The 21,402-nt window shown below is 35.8% G+C and overlaps 3 protein-coding genes across 4 annotated transcripts in view; all 3 read right to left on the minus strand.

The window, feature by feature from the left end:
- Nucleotides 1–21,402, minus strand: part of LOC134842784 (disks large homolog 4-like) — a 574,432-nt gene that overhangs the window by 357,193 nt on the left and 195,837 nt on the right. The window lies entirely within an intron of this gene.
- Nucleotides 873–9,041, minus strand: LOC134842609 (neuronal acetylcholine receptor subunit alpha-6-like). 2 transcript variants are annotated; one of them, XM_063859025.1, is made up of 4 exons: nucleotides 8,942–9,041; nucleotides 2,680–2,892; nucleotides 1,926–2,118; nucleotides 873–1,643 (listed from the first exon to the last, which is right to left on the minus strand). In XM_063859025.1, the coding sequence occupies exons 1-4, from the start codon at nucleotides 8,981–8,983 to the stop codon at nucleotides 943–945; spliced, it is 1,149 nt and encodes a 382-aa protein (XP_063715095.1). In that variant the 5' UTR covers nucleotides 8,984–9,041; the 3' UTR covers nucleotides 873–942. The 2 variants fall into 2 exon arrangements, with proteins under 2 accessions (XP_063715095.1, XP_063715094.1); XM_063859024.1 differs by lacking the exon at nucleotides 8,942–9,041 and having other exon boundaries at nucleotides 2,680–3,246.
- LOC134842575 (leucine-rich repeat-containing protein 40-like) lies at nucleotides 9,786–19,927 on the minus strand. Its single transcript, XM_063858975.1, has 8 exons — nucleotides 19,573–19,927; nucleotides 15,962–16,206; nucleotides 14,805–15,077; nucleotides 13,114–13,434; nucleotides 12,743–12,904; nucleotides 12,293–12,487; nucleotides 11,825–12,064; nucleotides 9,786–10,189 (listed from the first exon to the last, which is right to left on the minus strand). Exons 1-8 carry the CDS (start codon nucleotides 19,921–19,923, stop codon nucleotides 10,063–10,065), a joined length of 1,914 nt encoding a protein of 637 aa, XP_063715045.1. The 5' UTR covers nucleotides 19,924–19,927; the 3' UTR covers nucleotides 9,786–10,062.

A 21,402-nucleotide genomic window follows, 5' to 3' on the forward strand; every position in this document is an offset into this window, starting at 1 on the left:
ACGTGAGTGATGACACTGAGATTAAGCGAGAGATCAGAGTTCGTAACATTGATCTAACTCTCAGTACAACAACAAAACAAAAGAATAAGAAAACCTAAATTCAATAGTAAAAATACAGTATTGAATTACAACTTGTTTTCAACTGATATCGCAACGCATATCACAGTGTTTACATTTAATACCATTTGGATCTTAAAAAAATTCATTGTGCCGTGCTGGTTTAATGATGTGATGTTTTTTCATACGATTTCAATTTGTGTTTTCAATTTTTATAAATGACACTGTAACTAAATATTGTTTGGATTATGATCACTATTATGATTATGACCCACTATTATGATGATGATTATTATTATGATTATGATTATCATTCATCCGCGCATAAATAAGTGCTAGTTCTTCAGGCTGTGCTGATGTCCGGCAGTTGATATTTATTATCCCGCAATAGATCAAGTTATCGATTCCCGATGGGGCCAGATCTTTTTGAGAGACAAAAACCTTTTCAAATCAGCAGTAAAAGCAACTTTTTTGTTTTTCTTTTAAAGATACTCCCTATTCTTTATCTTGTGTATGAAAAATACAACCTATTTTGCTACAACTACCGCATGCAAAACAAACTTCATCTTGATTCAGTATTTTTCTGCCGTACTGCTGTTTCTACATAAGTTAGCGTATTAGTCGCAAAACGAGTATCAGAGCTTGACCAGTATAGGTGATATTTTACTTAAAGCTATTTTCTGATTTTGTCATTCTTGGGGATAAAAATAGAAGCGAAACAACATAATTCAAAAAAGAGGTACGTTTCAATAACTCATTTATTTCTAAATTTAAATCTTCTTGACACAATTGACAAAAAATGCTAATTCCCATAATCAAAAAACCAACAAGAGACGATATGATATTTAGTACAGAAAGAATTGTGCCAATCTAAGCTTTTAGAGTTCATTTAAGTGAAAGCAAAAACAGGACAGTATAAAGAGTGGACCCTATCATATACATTGCACCCAAAACTCCATCGATCTTCCTAATGGTACTTCGGCTAAAGAAGCTCTTCATCTTAATGTTCACCATGGCGCAGCAGTCACGTGGCGAAGAAGAATCTTCGTCGTTCACTTTGCCGAAAGCAGGTTTGCGAAGTTGGGTTCTCGAATTTGGGAGGATATCGAAGACTCCCTGGCCCGCTTCATCATTTCCCAAACTACCCGATTTATTTTCCATTGGTTCATCCAGAGCTGCATTTTTCTGGTCTGTAGCTTTTCTTTTAATTTTGGGTAGTATGTTGCTGTAAATCCAGTTGAGATTGATTGAAACTGTGGCCATAATCAGTGACACTCCGGATAGGAAGATACTCACTAAAAAGTAGTTGCAGACGTTTGGGATCGTCTTCGAGGTCTCTGGGATGAAGTCGATGACTATGATAAGGTTGACACAGAGAGCCAAAGTGACCGTGACCCCGTACCCGACTCTGTCTCCGAGTTCACAGGGGATGAAGAATGTGAGTCCACTGAGGAAAAGGAGGACTGCGTTTGGGAGGATGAGATTGCGGATGTAGAAGGAAAACAGTCGCTCGTAGGTCATGCTGAACACTAGGGAGCTGTATCTGCCTGTAGAGTAGGTGGCTTCGTGTCGTATACACGAGGTGTCTGGAAAGTACGGAAAACATTTATCCAAAACTCGCAGTATTGCTGACCAAGCAATCAAATGAACTAAAAGATGTTTAGTAATCACTAAGAAAAGCCAAATTGATTTAAAAAAAACGTGGACGAATGAATGGCACCTACTATCACAATTATATTCAACGGCAGTTTTTTAGGGGGAAAACAGGAAGAAAACAGCCCCTTTTTTAATGCCTGGTTATCTAAAAAAAAAAACCCAGAAACTTCAATTCAGATGATATTTCTATTTGGCAAAATGAACATGTTGACCTTTGAGCTGCCACTGAGTGTGGTGTATGTAGGGAGAAGTGTCGAAGGCGTCCGACTCACACGCGATGTCCACCTCGTTCGCATTGTACTGCCACGACCCCAATTCAATCAAGCAGTGCTGACTATCGAAGGGAAAGTTAGTCACGTCCATCATGCAAATGGTCTCCATGGTAACTGGAACCAGCCACGATACCTAATCATAATTGGGACTCTTCATCAAGATTGTAAATGACGTAAATATAAATTGTTTTTATGTTAAACCGCTGAGGAACTCTTAGGACCTAAAATTGCCCAATTTTGTAGCTGTTCTTCTGGAGTTCTTCATATAATCCATCAATGCTGAGCAACACACCTGATCAAATAATCCAATAAAAGTCTGCGGTTCAAGTTTCACCACCCAATCCGAACTAGTGGGTGAGGCAATTTTTCTTAGGTCATAAAAACGTAAAACAAAATTTGCACGCGTTTCCTGATGAAGTAAATTCGCAGGGGTTCGCAATGAAGATTTAACTCCTCGTGCGTTGTTCCTTTCCTAGCAGATGTAGAGTATTAAATCTCTTGATAACTTACCACACCTATGTTCTCCAAATGCAGACGAAACATTTTTTGAAGACACAGGAATACTCATCAAAAGTTGTATCAAATTTTCAACAAAAAAAAACTGTTATCGATGTTAGACACCACACGAAAAACTGAAATTGGCAACCAAGGCGCAACTTCGAAGTAAAACGGTCCAATCATAGTTATCACTTACTTTTCCCTCGTAAGTAACAGACAGAGGTACTGTCAGACTATTCTTCGTCATGTCATAGACTCCTACATCATTATAGGGTAGCAAGTCTGGTATCCAGATGTCCTTCTGTAGGAACCGAGTCGCTTCAATACCTCCGAAGTCGCTCGGATCCCACTTCAAAAAGTGATCGGTCCAGAAAACTCGCTGCCACATCAAGTTAGTGATGGTCTCTTTCTTAACATCAAAATTCACCATTTGATAGAGGGCGGCGCCGAAAGTTATGTTGACAGGTAAAGTGTGACTCATCGCTGGTCGAACCAACCTATTATAACTGGACATCAAGTGGCTTTGAAGCTGATATTCATTATTACATTTAACTTGTATAAACTGTACAAAAATTATACTGATTGCAAAAATAATGAAATATGATAAATCTGCTACCTTTCTCATTTTAGTTATAACCGAAAGGGTAATTTGAGTTTAATATTTAAAAAAAGTATGAAAAAATGAAGCGCATTAAAATTTTTTACAGCTCGAGACTACAATTAGACAGTTTTTGCGCATTGAATAAAAAGATGTCAATTAAAGTCCAGCTGGCTGCGAAGTTACAATAATGAACCTCATTTAGATAAAATGTGTAGTTTGAAGAACCAACTTGACAGCGAAAGTTTAAATCTGACTAGAAAATGACATCTAAATTCTAATTAATTTTTATTTTTACAATTGCATTCACAGGAGTTTTCACCTTAAGAAAGAGATCTAAAAGATGATTTTATTGGTGCCCAAGGCAACCTAAAAACGAGTCGGAAAAACGGCAAGATCTTGAGGCCAATTTGAAAATTTGTTTAAATTATTAATAATGAAATTTGATCATGATGATTATAATTTTTATGGAACTTCAAAATGTTTGCACTATTTCAACTTTTCTCTCATCATAAATTCTTTAAGGAAAAATCCCGCGAAGTCAAACGAAACAAAAATTTTTCAAAGTCATCGCAAAAAGTATCTCATTTAGGACTTGAAAGGGAACCGACAATTGATGTTAATCATTTTACATACTTTGAACCTTTTAAGTCAGGAAATTGAGAAAAGCGTTTTGTTCTGACTTTCAAAGAAAGTGATCGAAAATTTTTGCTCGTGGTCATTTTTTTGTTCTACAGAAAAAAGACGTTTTATGAACTAGCAATTTTTGACAAAATTTTTTTTATCATCTGAAAAGTATTGTTGTCCTGAGCTCAAATTTGAAAAGCTCATACACGTGTGATCTTCCTTTGTCAATCATGGGCGTTTCAAAGTAGCAAGTTTGGCCCATTTGGGATAATTAACGCTCGATTCATTGGTGCTATTAACGCCTGAGTCGAGATTTGACCCGCCTTTAAAACCTTTCCAATTGAGTTGATGCATTCTGTTTGGTCTAATCAGTACTTTTCTTTATGCAAACATATCACTTTGTTATTATCAGAGCGTGTGTGGACTGAGTTTAGAAAAAAAATAAGAAACTGTTTTTTTTTTGAAAATGTTATATATTTCTTAATTGATGTTTTCAACAGCTATTTCAAAGAAATTGGGAAGCAGTCGGGACATTCAGAACTTCGCCCTGATACGAGCAGTCTTAAAATTTTAAGACTCAGCAATAATTAAACAACGTTTCTTTTCAATTTGAAAATATTTCAATGCAATTTGAGAACGTTGCAACTTTCAACATAAAGGAGCAGCTGTGCTTCGTAAACACTATCCAGAACACAGCAAAAAAGCAGCATTATAAAGTCAAATATAAAAAAATAGAAACTAAGCCCTCTCGGTCACGAAAACCTAACAACCGGCAAACACTATTCACAAAAAGCAGCTACATATCGCTACACATTGTTTATAAATTATGCATATCAAAAAGTTGCGAGATATATTGAGTTAGAAAATTTCTGAAATCAAGTTTTTACACAGTGGCGAAGCTGAGCTTCGCACCACTTGTGATACAATAAAAACTTTTAAAAAAAACTATATAATGGAAAACATGGGAGAACCAAAATTTTGTCTCGTTAAAAACAACTAGGTGCTTTTGACGAGTTTAATGAGTAAAAAATTAGGGAGTCGCCGCTTCTGCAGGATCAATTATCACGAGCGGTTCAATTTAACATTTCATCTCAGATTTATTTGTGCAAAATTAAAAAAAATTAAAAGTTTCTAGAAAACGGTCGAAAACTCTATAAAAACCGTCAAACGACTTTCCAAAATCCATAATTTTTTCTGCAAAAAGCAGGTAGTTTTCGCGTAAAGTCCATAAATTTCCAAATAATGGTCAAAGTTTCATAAGTTTCAGTCGTTTGAAGCGCATAGTTTTGTAATCAAACGTAGCCAATTATAAAGGTAGGCTTTCGGCAACCTGATTTGGCAGGATAGTTAACGGGAAAAGTCCATAAAACGTTCAGCAAAGGAAAATTTGACATTTCTGAGTATCATACCTTTTTATCTGAGAAACTTTGCGTAACCACTTATGCAGAAAAAATTTACGTAATCTGTTATTTCAGTTTAATCCAAGATCTCAAATTTGCGAGGGTAGTTTTCGAGAAAAGTCATAAGCTTTCAAAAGAAACCAACAAAAAATCAAAGAAATTACTTTTCCGAGGGCCAAAACATCTTGTGTACAAAAATATGGGCTTAGAAGCATGAACAAACGAGCTTCCCGCAACCCGTTTTTTGTTTTGCACCCAAATTTAAGATATGGCCGGGTAGTTTTCGAAAATAGTCAAAAAGTTTAAATAAACTGTCAAAAAATCAAAAAATTGACCTTTTCTAGGGTGTGACTTCATGAGTAAAAGTTTTTGTGAGATTCCACTAATGCAGAGGAGCTTCTCACTACCCGTTATTTCCAATAAACTGATAAAATCAGATTTGAGAGATTAAATTTCAAGAAAAGTCGAAGATTCACAAAACAGTCAAAAATCAAAAATTGGATTATTCCGAGGGCCATAAACTTACAGATGATCACAAAGGGGAGCAAATGGTCCTTCAATTGATGACCTTTTTTGAAACTTAGTAAAAAAAATTGAAATTTTTGCAAAAAAAAGATTCCCAAAACGAAATTCCCTTGACTAAAGGTATACCGATAACTAAAATTTGGTTTTTGCCAGCCCCGTTATCTGAAACTAGGATAGCCGGTCGGTAGCTGAGCAAGTAGGTCAGATTATACCGACTATAACAAATAAAGAAAAAGAAAGTAAAAACTTAAAGAAAAACCAAAATAAACTTTTAAAAAAACTATTACCATTTTCTAAGCTTGCTATTTTTTCGTTTTATTAAAAAGTGACTGAATTAGATTCAACAAATGACAACAGCTAAAAAATTGTTAAAATTGAAGCCGAATTGAATTGGGAAGAGAAATTGAATTCAGGCTAGATGAGGCTGAACATATTCAGACTAGTTGTTCTCAAAGCTGAGAAAGTTTTTTTTAGATTTTGAATCAGGACAAAAAAGGCTTTGAAATAAAACAATAGTTGACTCCAAAAAGCTTTCCTTGATGTAGTAAAATTGGCTAGGAAAAACGGACCTGAACCCAAAGTTTCTGTCCACTCTTCGAGTGGTTTAAGCAAAACCTTAGAAGTCAAAGTTTTGTGTTTGATAAATTCAGTCATTGTTTTTTTTACTCCGATGCAGGGTGGATCTAGGAGTTTCTCGAGACATTTGAATACATTATAAAACAAGGCAAAGATGTATCCAGATAAAGCCGGTGCCAAAATTGTTAACAGGAAAAAGTTTAGTACCCGATTGCAAAACCATTGCTTATCGCAAGGGTGATTATTGTTATGTTGTTTAAAACAAATAATTTTCTTCGGTTCACTTGATAAATTGAAATATTATTATTTGTGTTACCCTATAATGATTCGAATTTCAAAGCACATGCTATTAAAAACCGTAAAGGTCCCCAAAATGGCACCAATATTTGCGATTTGGTTTAGAAAAAAAAAAGAGTCGTAATATAAAACTAACGCTCAGTTAAGTTCGCTAGTGCTAACACATTCATCTATCTTGACTAAAGGTATACCGATAACCAAAATTTGGTTTTTGCCAGCCCGATAACTGAAACTAGGATAGCCGGTCGGTAGCTGAGCAAGTAGGACAGCTCATACCGACTATAACAAATAAAGAAAAAGAGAGTAAAAACTTAAAGAAAAACCAAAATAAACTTTTTAAAAATTGATTACCATTTTCTAAGCTTGCTATTTTTTCGTTTCATTAAAAAATGACTGAATTAGATTCAACAAATGAAAAACTTAGAAGTGAAAACAGCTAAAAAATTGTTAAAATTATAGTCGAATTTAATTGGGAAGAGAGCCAACTTCGTCTGAATTCATTGAAATTTGGCTAAATGAGGCTGAACATATTCAGACTTGTTGTTCTCAAAGCTGAGAAGTTTTTTAAAAAGATTTTGAATCAGGACAAAAAAGGCTTTAAATTAAAACAACAGTTGACTCTCCAAAAAATTTCTTTGATGTAGTCATAATTGGCTAGGAAAAACGGACCTGAACCCAAAGTTTCTGTCCACTCTTCGAGAGGTTTAAGCAAAACGTTAGAAGTCAAAGTTTTGTGTTTGATAAATTCAGTCATTGTTTTTTTTTAAACCCGATGCAGGGTGAATCTAGGAATTTCTCGAGAGGGTAGTGGATTTTCATAAAAACAATTTAAAAATTGTGAATTGTAAGCGGATTCCGCAATAGGCAAAAATCAGAATGTCGCGGAATCCGAAACATTGCTTTTTTTCTTGGATCTTTTCTGCTGTTTTGAATTCCATGGAAAAATAGCTGAAACACTGCTTTGCTCAAAATTGCTCCAAAAACAGGCAACTTTGCGGAATCAGCAACAAAATGTGTGGAAACCGGAACTAGTTTGTGGAATCCATGATCAATAATAATATGTGTTTAGTAAACTTAGGCTATCGTGGAATCCGCAAGTTGTAAGCGGAATCGGTAAATTGTAAGCGGAATCCGTATTAAATTGCGGAATCCACTTACATTTGCGGAATCCGCTTACATTTGCGGAATCCGCTTACATTTGGAGAATCTGGATGAACTACCTCTATTCGCTCGTTGCAGAATCCGCAACAAAATCAATGTGCCGACAAAATTCACGTTACAAATATTTGTACGAGGAATGCACGGAAATTTTGTAAGCGGAATCCACTTGCATTTTGCAACATGTTTAAAGACTTGTCTTTAGAATCCAGGAACATACAGACACAGAATTGTGCGCCTATCCAGTCAGGCGTGGAACACTTTTGTAAATTTAAGATGTTCCGATCTCCCTTTGATGACTTGGACTTTCCTTCAGTATATATAACTCCTTTCTAAATTTTGTTTTGATTTCAGGAGACATCGGTGCCCTCCTGTTCATATGATCTGGTAATTTCAATCGCAGTATTCAACACACGCTTAACAATGTAAATGGCATTTAGATTGCCGATTGCTTTAATTCAATTGTATGGCACCACTTAATCAACTGTTTGATTTTCACAATAACAATTTTTTTTTGGCTTTTTTGATAATTTTTAGTTTTTTCATATATCAGCAGTGAAAATTTAAAACTCCTTTTCAAAAGTTTTTAAAAACAAGTCTGTGGCGAAAAACCTTTATCCAAAATTACTGACGAGCTCAAAACAATCATCGACAACTTGATAGTTTCAGAAAACTATACTTTAGTTCTAAGTAATACTGAGTTCTCTTTCTGTTATTCGTGGCAGCGTTCCAGTTTGCAGGAAGCCTCTCGCTAGAAAAACCGACTGTCCGAACATTACGATAGCATTTGAGTGGGATTTTCAAAAACTCATGAAAAGTACGCAGTTAAAATCCGCCAGCTTAAGACACTTCAAGTACGGTGATTGGCGTGCTCCAAAAAATGCAACTTTTGGTTGAAATCTTTTTTAAAGTGCCTAAAAACGTCGTTCAAAAAAGCTCAAATTTTAATTATTTAAAAAAATTGACGAATGCTCCGAAATTTTATATAAAGTCTGAACACCCTCCCCAAATCCTAAATCTACGCTTTAACCCATGATCGATGAAATTTTCTACTTTCCTGAAATTTCCCAAAGCAATATGAGGGCCCTGTGTTTGACAAGTTGTACTGCGCCGCAGGCAAAATTTTCATAAAAACAGTTAAAAAAAGCGTTTTAGGCACTTTTTGATGAAGAAAAAATGACCTAAAATGGCGTTTTTTGGCACGCGCTCCACCTCAAAACGAGTATGCTTTGGCGGTCAGCCAAAATGGATGTCATAAAATAGTACAGATGGGTTACCTTTGCGGTAGGCAAAAATTCGAACCACCCCATTTTCCCCATAATCCGCTACTGAGAATAATAATTTAAATCATCGTTTGAAACTAAAGCTCGATCACATGTTTTCGCTCTATTTGCTTTTTCTTATTGGAGAAAGTAGATTAATTTCATTTAGTAAATGAATCTGAAATGAAATTAGAATTAAATGATAAGTCAAACTACGAAAGAATGAGCTTGAACAAAATCTGATTTTTTTTTCATAAAAACAAACAAAAAACCACACGACATGCTTTCGCTTTTCATTGTTTAAGTTTTAAGACCAGGGTATTCAGTTTTTAGGCTCCAAGTACAAGTGCGCATATACATTGCGTACGAAAAATGTGCTCCGGGTTTTTTTAGAGAATGCTTTCGATGAACGAAATTAAATCTGAAATAAGTTTAAGGCTTAATTTTGTGCCTCCTCGTATGAAAAAAAAAACACTTGAATTTACTATTAATTTTGGCAAGCAACAGGTCTCAGAACTTTTCGTTGAAGTTGAATAGATTTCTTTTCCTGCAATAATGTCAGCATTTTCCATGAAATTACTTCAAAGCCAATTGAACTATCACTTATGCCTGCCTGGTTGGCTGGGAGGTAAAACTCGGTCTATGCCTAAAAAAACGTTTGTTTTGAATCCTTGTTACAGTTAGTGGGAAGCTAGCTCAAATATTTGTTGCTAACTTTGTCGGATGTATGGATTTTGGCACATATGTTAGCGGCTTTGCTTGATGCCCCTTTAATACTCAATCTAAGCTGGGCTAATTTTTTTGTTATTTTCAGTACGCTAGAGAACACTTATTCGAGTTAGTTGTGATATCTAATATCTTTTATGTTTAAAAATGTTGTATTAAGGATTATTTCACTGTTTGAAGTAGTAACATATAATTTTTATAATAAACCTTTGAAGATATAAATTTCGGAACAAATTCTTGCTCAATACGTGTCCAGCCAAACAGAAGAATTTCAATTAATTACCTCGAAAGCATACATTTCACGCACATTTAACATTCAAACGAGCTAACTATTTTTTATAACATTCAAATTTACTAAAATTATTTGCACAGAATATTGATTGACTGAGGCCTGTAGTTTAACTTGAGTTTTATTGCAATTGTGAAGATGTATGACTATTATTTTCACTGTCGGATGATCTCAGTGAGCACTGTAGACATAATCTTTCTTCGAAAGGGACTCGTTTTTCCACATCGAAGCCAACTCTCGAGCTGAATCTAAATATCATTTAATGGAATTTAATTTTATGTTTTCAAGCAAACAAGGAAACTAGCAATTACTTTTCAATTTAATTTATTTTTTCCATACTATTTGACCATTTTTTTTCATATTCATTTCATATTTATTATATCCCATTTTTTTATTATTTTTTTTTTGGTTAGACGCCTTTTCTTTTGAAATTTTACAATTACTTTTTGTCACATTTTTTACACAGCGAGAACACGAAATTACCCTCTTTTCAACAGTCACTCCTGTTACCATCAGATCACAAAAAGGCATTGAAAGCTAGCATGCAGGAAAGGAAGGGATGATTTAAGTCCAAAGAAAACTGAAAAATTTTCAAGAAACCACAACTACAAAAACTTCAAAGTGTTATCTGAAATGAGGTTCTATTTGCGGAAAAAATGTCCAGAAACCCGTTAGACGGCGTTTAATGAAACCAATTTGAGCAAAAAAAATATTGTCATAAAAAAATTGAATTATAAATTCTATTTTGAGATTTTTAATATTTTGTGCAAACCAAAGAAAAGCATACAAACCATGGTTCCCTCGAACAACCCAAAAGTAGGTTAGTAAGCCAATAAAATATAAGCCGAAGTCATTAAGAGTAAATGAAAACATAAAGAAACTACAATGAAAACTGCATACAGAAAACGAGCCAACTGACGGTTGGAAAAGAGAAATGAACGCAAGGAAACTGAAAAAAAAATTTGACTAGTTTTTTGAAGAGCCTTGAACTTTTGAACTTCGAAGAAAAAAAAGATGGCCTTACAGCTCTTTGAGTTTGTAGAACAATTTATTATGGACACTTTTTTTATCAAAATTTACCCAATTTGAGAAAACTGGATCAATTCGTAAAACTTTTATTTGGCTGGGAAATCTGATTAATTTCCATTTTCGAAATCATAAGTTAATCAAGTTTTTCGTGAGATTTGCACTTTTGCTGTTCGATAGTGGAGTTTGCCTTCCTTTTAACAATGAAAATGAACTGAACTTGAAAAGAAGTCACAAGTCAAACAGCGAAAAATCAAAATTGAGCGTCAACAACTTTTAAGTCTTTTTCCTAAAAAAAAAAAACAGAAAAAAATCAGCCAGAGCTATATTAGAGTAATCACAACGTTCATTACTCTTAAAGACGTGGTAACTAAGCCGGCAAACCACAAGCAGACAAAAAAAATTCGTCAATTTTTTGAAACGGAATATTTTCAGTTTGAAAAAAAAATCAGTTCCTGGTCAGATTCGAACCCAGCATCTTTGCCGTCCAAGGCATATTCGTTACCCCCAGGCTAAGTTTGCAGCGAACGCATAGAAATTTGAACTCATTCTGAACCAAGATATCATGTCATTCTGTTAGGCAAGTTGTTAAACCGAAAAAAGTATATGTTCCGATTGGATAACGCTTGCTAATCGCAAGAGTAAAATACCCGAGAAAGGTCAACGCCAAATTTAAGATATCGCCATTTTCTGGGCCAAATACATCCAGTTAAAAGCTCGCAGTTGCTCGTTAAAAGCGGACTAAACTCGCGCGCTCATCTGTAAGTGTGGCTGAAAAACACCGACCATCCAGTATTGAAGATACGATTCACCTAACATTCCAAGTATGATGTTCGCGTTTAAATGGTGTTATTCACCTGGTGGTAAACTGGAGCACAGTCAGTTGTCCACATGCATTGTGGCAGTACTCCGCCGAGGCCAGTCTGTTGTACATGTTGGGTGTCATGTCCAGCGTGGAGTAGGACACACCAGACAACAACACGAAACGAGCACTTAACTCGGCTAGAGACGGAACCACTCGGCTATTGCTGCTGCTAGCGCGACTGCTTAGACTCTCGCTTGTCCAATCAATGCCAGTCAAAGAAGACTGACTAAAGCTAAAAATGTATTTATAATTACTGGCAATATTTCGTTTGTTTTACTCGTATTGTCGCATTCAGCACTGCTTTCTTTTCGCATAACAAAGCGTATGATTAAGAATCAAATTAGTTTTCAAAATTATTGAAAAATAATGTTGTATAGGAAGGAAAGACAATGATGAGCAACAGAGAGCCATCACATGTAGAAACTATATTATTTATCTAGTCTCGTAATTTTTTTATTACCTTGTTCTTCTCTGGTCTAATTTGTAATCAGCTTCGTCTAATTGCACAAATGGATTTCCCTGTATCTCGAATGAGCCCAAAGTAGGACAGAGATGGAACAAAGAGGTCGGCAAAGTGCACAGTCTGTTGTTCTTCAAATTCAACTCCCGCAGGCTGGAACTGATGTTCATGATTTGCCACGGAACCCTCAGCAGCCTGAAAATCAAATCAACCTGCTCAAGGTACAGAAAACTTTCATCCGTGCTCGTTGCTTGCGGATGATACAACAATTTTTCAGCACAGGAAAACAACAAAAGAAACTACATATAGATCTTTAATAAGGTGAAGAAACAGCGGTTCTCGGTTAGGAACTGAACAGCTCGCATGTTGTTGGTCCTTTCACATGTGAGTCTTAATCAATTTTTTATTTGAGATTTGTTATTTTCGGTATGACTACTGGAGGAAACTGACCGGTTGTTATCGAGGTTAAACTTAGCCAAAGAATGACACGCGAACATCTCAATCGGAAGCGTCTCTATAAGGTTGTTCGCACAATCAATTGTCTCCAAGTTGATACAGCCACCAATCGAACAAGGCAGACAGCGCAGTTTATTCTGAGACACCGACAAAACCCTTAAATCATAGCATGAATTAGAAACTAGCGAATTAACAAAAATAAGAAACTGGCGAATTAACAAAAATAAGAAACTAGCGAATGAACAAAAATAAGAAACTAGCAAATTAACCAAAGTTAACACCATTACCTAGAACAGCTCAGACGACTGCACAACATTACATCACATTATATCGAGAAGGAAAAGGAGCTATGATTAGTGAATGACCTGAGAGCGCGTAGACTTCCGATTGCGGGAGGGAGTCTACTGAGGTAGTTTCCATTCAGATCCAGCAGGTAGAGGGAACTGAGATTGCACACAGACACCGGCAGCCATCCTATGTTGTTATCACTCAGATCCAGGTACTTCAGACTGAACAGAGAACCCATGTTTTCCGGCAGAGTGTACAGTTCGTTGCAGCCTACGTCTAAGTCTACGAGGGTTTTGATCTCACACAGACTAGAAGGCAGTTTCTGCAGGAGATTGTTCTGCAGGTACACTTCTTCCAGGTTGCTCAGAAGTTCGAAGCTGTCTGGCAAAGTTGTCAATCTGCAGAGCAAACATTTATCAGTTAATATGAAACGAAACAGAGGAATTTAGACAAATCCATTAATCGCAAACTATAAAAAAAGAAATTAGACGCAACTTCAATAATAAAATCTGAATTGCTTAAATTCCAAAGCCTCACGTAAAAAAACTCAGTGAATCAGGATTTAAAGGTTATAACTATGGTGCTTGGTACAATATGTCTCAAAAACAACTCCGACAGCTGAAATAAAGCTATTAAACAGACATAGATTGCATCAAATGATAGTATAGTGCCTAGTTACCATAAAGTTGTTCCTGCATTCAAAAAATATGATTCAACAGAGAGGCGAAGCGGAGCCGATACAACATAAACTGAAAGTGTTACAAATTTAAACGCTGATGCGAAGCTTTGCTTCGCAAACACTAGCAAGAACACGACAAAAAGCAGTTTTATAAAGTACAACAAGAAAAAATAAAATAAGCCTAGAATCAGCAAATAATCGGCTACGCCTGAGCATCGAACTTGCGACCTTGATTTTAAAAGTCACAGACACTAACCACTCAGCCACTGACGTTTATTAGTGGTAGACAGAAGACTATACATAATAGAAGAATATTAAACACTAGCCATGCCAGAGAACATGATATGCAACTTCCGATGCTACAGTGAAATTTCCAAATAAAAGAACACTTTTAATGAACACTTTTATTTGCGAGTTAGATAAGAAAAAAGAAAAGGTTCGTACTCACACACTAAGCTGACGCTAGTGTAAAAAGAAAGAAAACAAAATTCAAAAAACCCATTATCCGACGAGGTAAATTTACAAATTTCTGAACTTTCAGTTGTAGTAAAAAAAAACTGTTGAAAATAGAACAAAACACATCATGCTCTATAAAGTAAGCCAAAAAAAATTCTATCACTTAAAAAATTGCGTATAAAAAAACGCGAAATGACCCGACAGAGACTAGGGCGAAAACAACGAACCTGAAAAATAATTGAAATTTTTTTTTAAATAATTAATTTGAAACAGACTTGACCTAATTACCACTTGAACTATAGTAGTTTTATTTGAATTTTCATGAAATTGTGCATGTCTAAAGATAAAGGAGTCCGGGGGGATATGAAATGAGTCCTGTGAACAGTCCTGTAAAGTTGTTTACGTGAAAAAATCTAGTACCCGATTGCAGATTTCAAAGACGTCAAAGAAAGCCCGATGTACCGAAGCTATATTTTAACCTAATTGGCTTAGTAAATAGTTTTTTAAAACGCTTGAAAATTTGCTTTTGAGTTGACGATGATAATGAAACGTTTACAAAACCGTGAAAAAAATATCGACTATTTTTGAAGAAAAAAAAAACAATTTCAATCGGTAATTTAGTAAATAGCTCACTGGTTGTCTGCTAGATTAAGTACAGTGAGACACGAGTGGCCCAGAATAAACAGCTTGTGTGGGAATTGGACCAGACACTTCTCACTGAGATCCACCCGATCTACACAAGTCTGACCAGCCCGCAGAGCATCTCTGCACCCAGAAGTTGACCCCTCTCCAACTGAAGACGATCCTTGTTCCAGTGGAGATTGGGATGATGGGTATTGTTTGTTCACACGGTAGCCCAGGTAGAGAGAGGGACATTGGTAGCAGCATTTATAGCACATGTCATGCCTACATAAACAAAAACAAACATATGTTTTCAACACCTCTTAATCAAATAGAACGAGAGAGGAGAGGCGGTGTCCACTAAAGTCTCGTCCACTTCATCGAAAGCTTGGTAATCCTACTTAAAGCTAGTTTGGTAGGCCCACAGAAAGCCGGTAAACCCATGTGATACAAAAATATATTGTATGTTCAGACAAAGAAAACATTGACACAGTAAAAATTCACACACTGTTTTCCAAAAAAAATATGTCTCACAGGAACACAACTCATTCTCTAGCACAGCTAAAACTTATAAAAGCTCATTTGACAAACTTAAAGCATGCAAATGAATTATTTAGGCAAAGTAGAAAAATTAGACTTTGCTCGAAATTTGAAATCAGATTAAACATTACCTAATAGTTCTGAAATGGTAGAAAAAAAATTTGGGAAACATTTCTTTGAACTCAATTACCCGCACCATAACAGCAAACGGCTTTTTGACTGTTTTTTCAAAAATTTGCCATCGTCACAAATTTCTTTGTCAAATATGGTCTTTATAGTTTATAGTGTTCTAGGAGCGCTCGGAAAATTAATTTGGTCGACCTAAAAAGTTCGACAAACGTTCGACGCACCACCAGAAACCCCCCCCCCCGAGAAAGTCCTAGATCCACCTCTGCTTCGCTGCAAGCAAATTGTTGAAAAAAAAACAGGTCAAAATGCTTTGAGCTCTTTTTGAAAATTTTGAAGAAAAATTTTTTATCGTGGTGAGAGCGTCGAATCCTTATACGTTGATATTGCTCGATTTATTTCTTTGAAACGAGATAATTAATCTACCAGATGGTTCAAAGATGAAGTAATGTTACTGATGATAATACTCACAACAAACTAAGAAAAGAAATATTCTCACGTACATGCAACTTTCTTCTTTGGAATAAACGAGACACTTCTCGCACAACTCCTCTGTATATACTACTCGCTTCTTCAGCACCCGTTTAGGCAGTCCTTCCGGCACCCCAAATGCACTGGCATAAGCCACTCTGCGGTAGTTGGGCCGCCTGGAACTGAGGAGATCATTGGCACATCGCACTTTGTGTTGTCCCAGAAGGTCTAATGTAGATATTCCACTACTGGATCCCAGTCGGTCACTTCTTGACATCTGCAACAAATGGAACGAACTAATTAGATGATTCAGAGCTGAATGAACAAAAATATGCTGTCATTTTAAAATCTAATTCATCTAGTTTACTTCGCTTTGAATTCCTAAAGTGACTAAGCCGACCAATTTACATTAAGTTCACGTTCGAATTCTACCGGTTTGATAGGATGAAAAAAAGTTAGCTATTTAGGAGCTTACATTTATTCGGAACTTTCCATTCAAGAGCATTTGAAAATGAAAATTTTGCGTTGTTTTAGACTTGTAAGAAAGAAACAACCATTACACCACGTCTATTGGTACGCCTATTGTTGAAATAAAAACCAGGTCAAAAAGCCGTTTTTGAGCTTTTTGAAAGTTACTGTTTTTGATCAATATAATAATTCAAAAAAAAATCCAAAATATTTCAACATTGATACAAATCTTTTAACATTTATTCTGTCACAGAGTAAGCTCTACTAATTAACGAGGATATTTCGCGTATTGAGCAAAGAATGCAAGTAAGCATAATATAAAAATTCGTGGATCAAAAAAGAATACATAATTTTTTATAAAAGTTTAAGCTTGCCAGATGTATTTACAATCAAAAGTCTCCTAAAAACTCGAATATCAACTTCAAAGGAATTGCTGAATTTTGATTCTTAAAATCAACTGCAAGCATACATTATTTAATTTCTTCGAAAATCGGAACAACTTTAAGCAAAAAGCATACATTAAGCAAAAAATCAAAGAGACTGCTCGTATCATGGGTGAGCCCTGAATTTTCCGAGTCACGTTTAACAACCTGATAAAATGCTTTTGATTAAACTTTTGATGCTATGTAAAAAACTAAGTCATATGTTTTGAAACAGGTAACTTATTATCACACAGAGGCCAAGCTGAGCTTCGAACCACTTGGACACAAGAAAAAAAACGAAAACGTCGAAAAAACTAGATCCATCACAATAAATAAGGCCAGTTTTGAAACAAAAACATGTCGAGACAATAGAACGTGAAATAACCATCAGAAGACAATATACCCAGCGGTGACAAAGCCAATAATACCATGTCAGAAACCTTTAAGGGGAAAAAATGACTCAAGACTTACGACTCGTGAAAAGTTAATAAATCCCCCTACCCCTCAAAAGATACAATATGAGACATCTAAGCCGATAAAACATAGCCTGAAAGCTATTAAGCCGAAAAAAAGGAAAATTGTAAAAAGCCGAAAACAATCAACAAAATTCAATACTTATAAGCAGTTATTAATCCCCCCTCGCCCTCAAAACACAGAAACGCGCATACGCATTTTTTTCGCTCGTTGAAAGACGCAATAGAAGGTCGATAAGCCGGTAAAAAATAGGCCGAAACCTATCAAGGCGTTGTCACGAAAAATGTAAACTACAATTTCAATTAAGATGTATAGCATTTTGTGCAATCCAGAGGTGGGCATAAAAATATGATTCAATTGAAACGACTTTGAAATTAGGTCACTAAGCCAATAAAAAACAGGCCGAAATCATTTGTGCAGAATAAAATAGTAAAGCGAAAAAAAAATCAAAAAAAAACAATACGATGTCAAGGTTAAAAAAATTACAAACAAACAGCAGCGGCAAATCAGAACATTAAAAGCAACTATAAGGGGAAAAAATTCAAATCAGCGATTTAATTGAATGGTAACAGCAAAACGGAAACTAAGCCAAAAAAAACGAACGCGACGAAATCGAAAATTCAAAAAATAATTCAAAGAAATATCGTTAAAACATATGAACAGCGAATTTATTGGAAGAACACTTTTAAGGATGCAACGTGGGAGTAAAAGACCAATGAGCTCAAATAGACGCACATACTGCATACATGTCGAAATATGTGAACAAATGTTCAAACTGCCAAAAAATAAATTTCAATTTTCAAATCTCAATGTTAAGAGGACAGATTCAGTACGATAACTAAGTATCCTTTTTTAACCACTATGTAATTATGCATCTTTTTTTTTCGATCAATCGAAATGTTTGCTTATGAAGTTCTTAAACTATTGACAAAATCCACTAGAAATGAAACTAAAATGAAGATTTTACAATCAACTTTCAGCGATAACGAGTTTCAAAACAAATGCAAACTGAACGCATAGCGGAAAAAAAACAACTGAAAAAAAATCAACATTACAAGCAATCGCTTCACATAAAATGATATAAGCGTTCATTTTATCTAACAGTTATTTCAAATTGGTTTGACTTCGTCGAAAAATCAACAAAATAGTAATTTTAGATTTATCAAGGATTCAAAATCTAAGGCATAAAACCATATCAAAAGTTAGTTTATTAAAAACATGTTTTTCTTTCAAATTCTCATAACATGTTTTTCTTTCAAATTCTCAAAACAAAAAGACAGATAAAAATTAGAAATAAGCCTCGAATCAGCAAAAATTCGGCTACCTCTGAGATTCGAACCTACAACCTCGTGTTAGTAGTCGCACACAGTAACCACTCAGCCACGGAAGCTTAATAGGCTCCATACACTAGCCGCCACAAATAAGGCAGAGAACAGATGCTATGCAATTTCCAGTGAAATTTTCAAATAAGCGAACATGTTAAATTAACACTTTAAATTGGGAGTTTGCTTAGAAAAAAAGGTTCGTAATAACACACTGAGCTGATCGCAAGTGTAATTACTGAAAAATTAAGAATCTTGCTGTGACTGTAAATAACGACATTTTTACCTTTTGCTAGAGGCATTTGATAACAGATTTTAAAAACTAATAGCGTCCTAACAATCTATTCAATACAGAAGTCGGTATAATTGCAAACATTTGCGAAACAATCGCAAATTGCTAACATTTGTGATTGCTTCGTCATATTTGAATCCAGATTAGATGGAGCAAAGCTTTATTCTTTATTAATTTTCCAATTTGATAAGCATTTTTAGCAAGTGTTTTAATCAACAAGACAAACGACGTCAAGGGAGGGGCTAATAAAAAAAACAACGTCATCGCAAGTAAGTAATGAACCAAAAATTATGTATTTCGGCTCTTCTTCTGCGGACGCTAATTCTTCAAAAATAAGATTACATTTGAATTTTGGAGCTCAACTACATTTGAATTTTGGAGCTGAACTACATTTGAATTTTGGAGCTGAACTACATTTGAGAGTTCATAGATCTTTTGTATGAAGGTGTCGTTCCAGATTATTTTCTATAATGTGGTTATTTCCATCTCGGGGCAATTTGGTACAATCTGCAAACGCTCATAAAGAAGTTCACGGGTCGTATAACCTTTTACTATAGCAAAGGCGAGAGTGGCCAAACCTGTCTAATCAAATTCTAGATTTGTCTGAAATTTCAACAACTACGAGCAATCAACAGCAACAAACAACTATCTTTAAAGGTACTAACCCCAACTCTATTGAGACTAGATCTGCTAGCGTATCTTTTTCTCTTGTCCACCAAATCCGCTAAATCTGGCGAGTATCCGAATTGGTACGAGTCCAAGCCACAACGTCGCTTTTCGTCCGAATCCTGACCATCCCATCTATCGTTCAACAGAGCCAGTAGGATCACAGTTAGGGCGCTGACCAACATGATCAGCATAAATACAAAACAGAACACCACTCCTGTCATTTCTTCTTCGTCAGCTTTTTGAGGTACTGCCAAGTCTATGTTCTCTTCATGTGTACAAAATGAATTGCTGAGATAAACGGAACCCCAAAAATCAGGCCGCAGGCACACTCGCTCGGTGCCCGCCATAACGGCCCTAAAATATTACCATGGAATCAGGGGACTGACAATGCTAAATAGCGAAGAGGCCACAAGTCTTGGATGAGGCCATTTATTTAGCGGCGACTATTATTCTATTAAAAGAACTCGCCTCTTTGCATTTTTTATGCCACGAAAAAGTTAGCTCCGAATAGATCAATTTCTCTGCTACTAACTTTTTGAAGCCGGGTAAAAAGGCTCTTTCATACCGATCTACCGAAGTTTTACTTGTTAAAGTTTTGTTCACTATGTCGGTTTTTTATGAAATCTGCATACGACCTTTACACTTTACAGAACAGGGAAGAGCAGATTTTCAAAAAAATATTTGACAAATTCTTCAGTTCCGCTTCCAAGCTTTCCCACCCTCTATTTTGAAATATTCTCTGCGCAAAATAAAATACGCCAAAAGCGACGCTTCTCACACTTTCTGACCAGTTTTGCACTCTTTCCCCTCTCAAAATTAGTGTGTATTTGCACCGAAGACGCCTTAAGATAAATTTTAGGATCGGTCAGCTAAAATTGCTGGTAGTTAAACAATTCCAAAAGGTCCGCCCCACTCTATACCCGCTTCTGATCCAGATGCTACTAATCTCTACAATACAAGGATATCTCAAATTACATTTAACTAGTTCAACTGCTCAGAATTTCCATCGAGAAAGCAGCAAACTTCAAAAAGTGCGTCAAAAGCGATGTACTATTTCAATAAGCAAAGTAAAAACGATTGCCTAATAGACTGGCTGACATCATTCTAAGCCAGCACTTAAATATACACAGAAACTATAAGACTCCTTTAGAAGTTTAACCAGAAATCTCCGAATTTAGTTTTACATTGATTAATCACGCAAAAAACACTGGAAGAATAACTCCCAAATGTATTTGTTTGCTTGGAAACTAAATTATTAATATAACCAGGGGCGGATCTAGGATTTTCTCGAGGGGGGGGGGGCGGATTTTCAAAAAAATTTCCAAAATTTTGACGACCTTTTTTTTTTTAGGTCGACCAAATAGATTTTTCGAGCTCTCCCAAAGCACTGTTTAACCCTTATTTTGGCAAAATTTTCAGCGCCGCAGGCAAATTTTGGAAAAAACAGTCAAAAAAGTTTTTGGGCACTTTTTGAAAAATTTGGACAAAAAAAAATCGCGTTTTTTTTGGCGCGCGCTCCCCCTCAAAGTTAGTATATATTGGCGCCAAAGGCGCCCTTAGAAAAATTTTAGGGTCGGTCTGCCAAAAATGGATTTCTGAAAAAGTATCAAAGGGGGGACCCTTTGGGTCGGCAGGGGGTCGAATCCCTGAGGGGGGGGGGCGTCCGCCCCCCCCCCCCCTAAATCCGCCCCTGAATATAACTCTTAACTCACACCTAAAACGTCTCAAAAACCCCGCTCTTAATGCACATAAATCAAGCCATCAGATGATTCAGTGACTCTGCTGAATAAGTTGTCTAAGTGGAACAGTCCCATTTCAATTTGATA

Source organism: Symsagittifera roscoffensis, chromosome 3 (assembly GCF_963678635.1).
Source record: "Symsagittifera roscoffensis chromosome 3, txSymRosc1.1, whole genome shotgun sequence".
Classification (NCBI taxonomy): domain Eukaryota; kingdom Metazoa; phylum Xenacoelomorpha; order Acoela; family Convolutidae; genus Symsagittifera; species Symsagittifera roscoffensis.

Coding starts and splice junctions, on each gene's coding strand:
- LOC134842609 (XM_063859024.1), bottom strand. CDS start 3,108: ATGAGAAAGGTAGCAGATTTATCATATTTCATTATTTTTGCAATCAGT. Junction 2,119..2,679: donor CTGTTACTTACGAGGGAAAA/GTAAGTGATAAC, acceptor AATTATGATTAG/GTATCGTGGCTGGTTCCAGT. Junction 1,644..1,925: donor CACTCAGTGGCAGCTCAAAG/GTCAACATGTTC, acceptor CGTACTTTCCAG/ACACCTCGTGTATACGACAC.
- LOC134842575 (XM_063858975.1), bottom strand. CDS start 19,923: ATGGCGGGCACCGAGCGAGTGTGCCTGCGGCCTGATTTTTGGGGTTCC. Junction 13,435..14,804: donor CTTAATCTAGCAGACAACCA/GTGAGCTATTTA, acceptor TTTGCTCTGCAG/ATTGACAACTTTGCCAGACA. Junction 12,488..12,742: donor TTTAACCTCGATAACAACCG/GTCAGTTTCCTC, acceptor TTTGATTTTCAG/GCTGCTGAGGGTTCCGTGGC.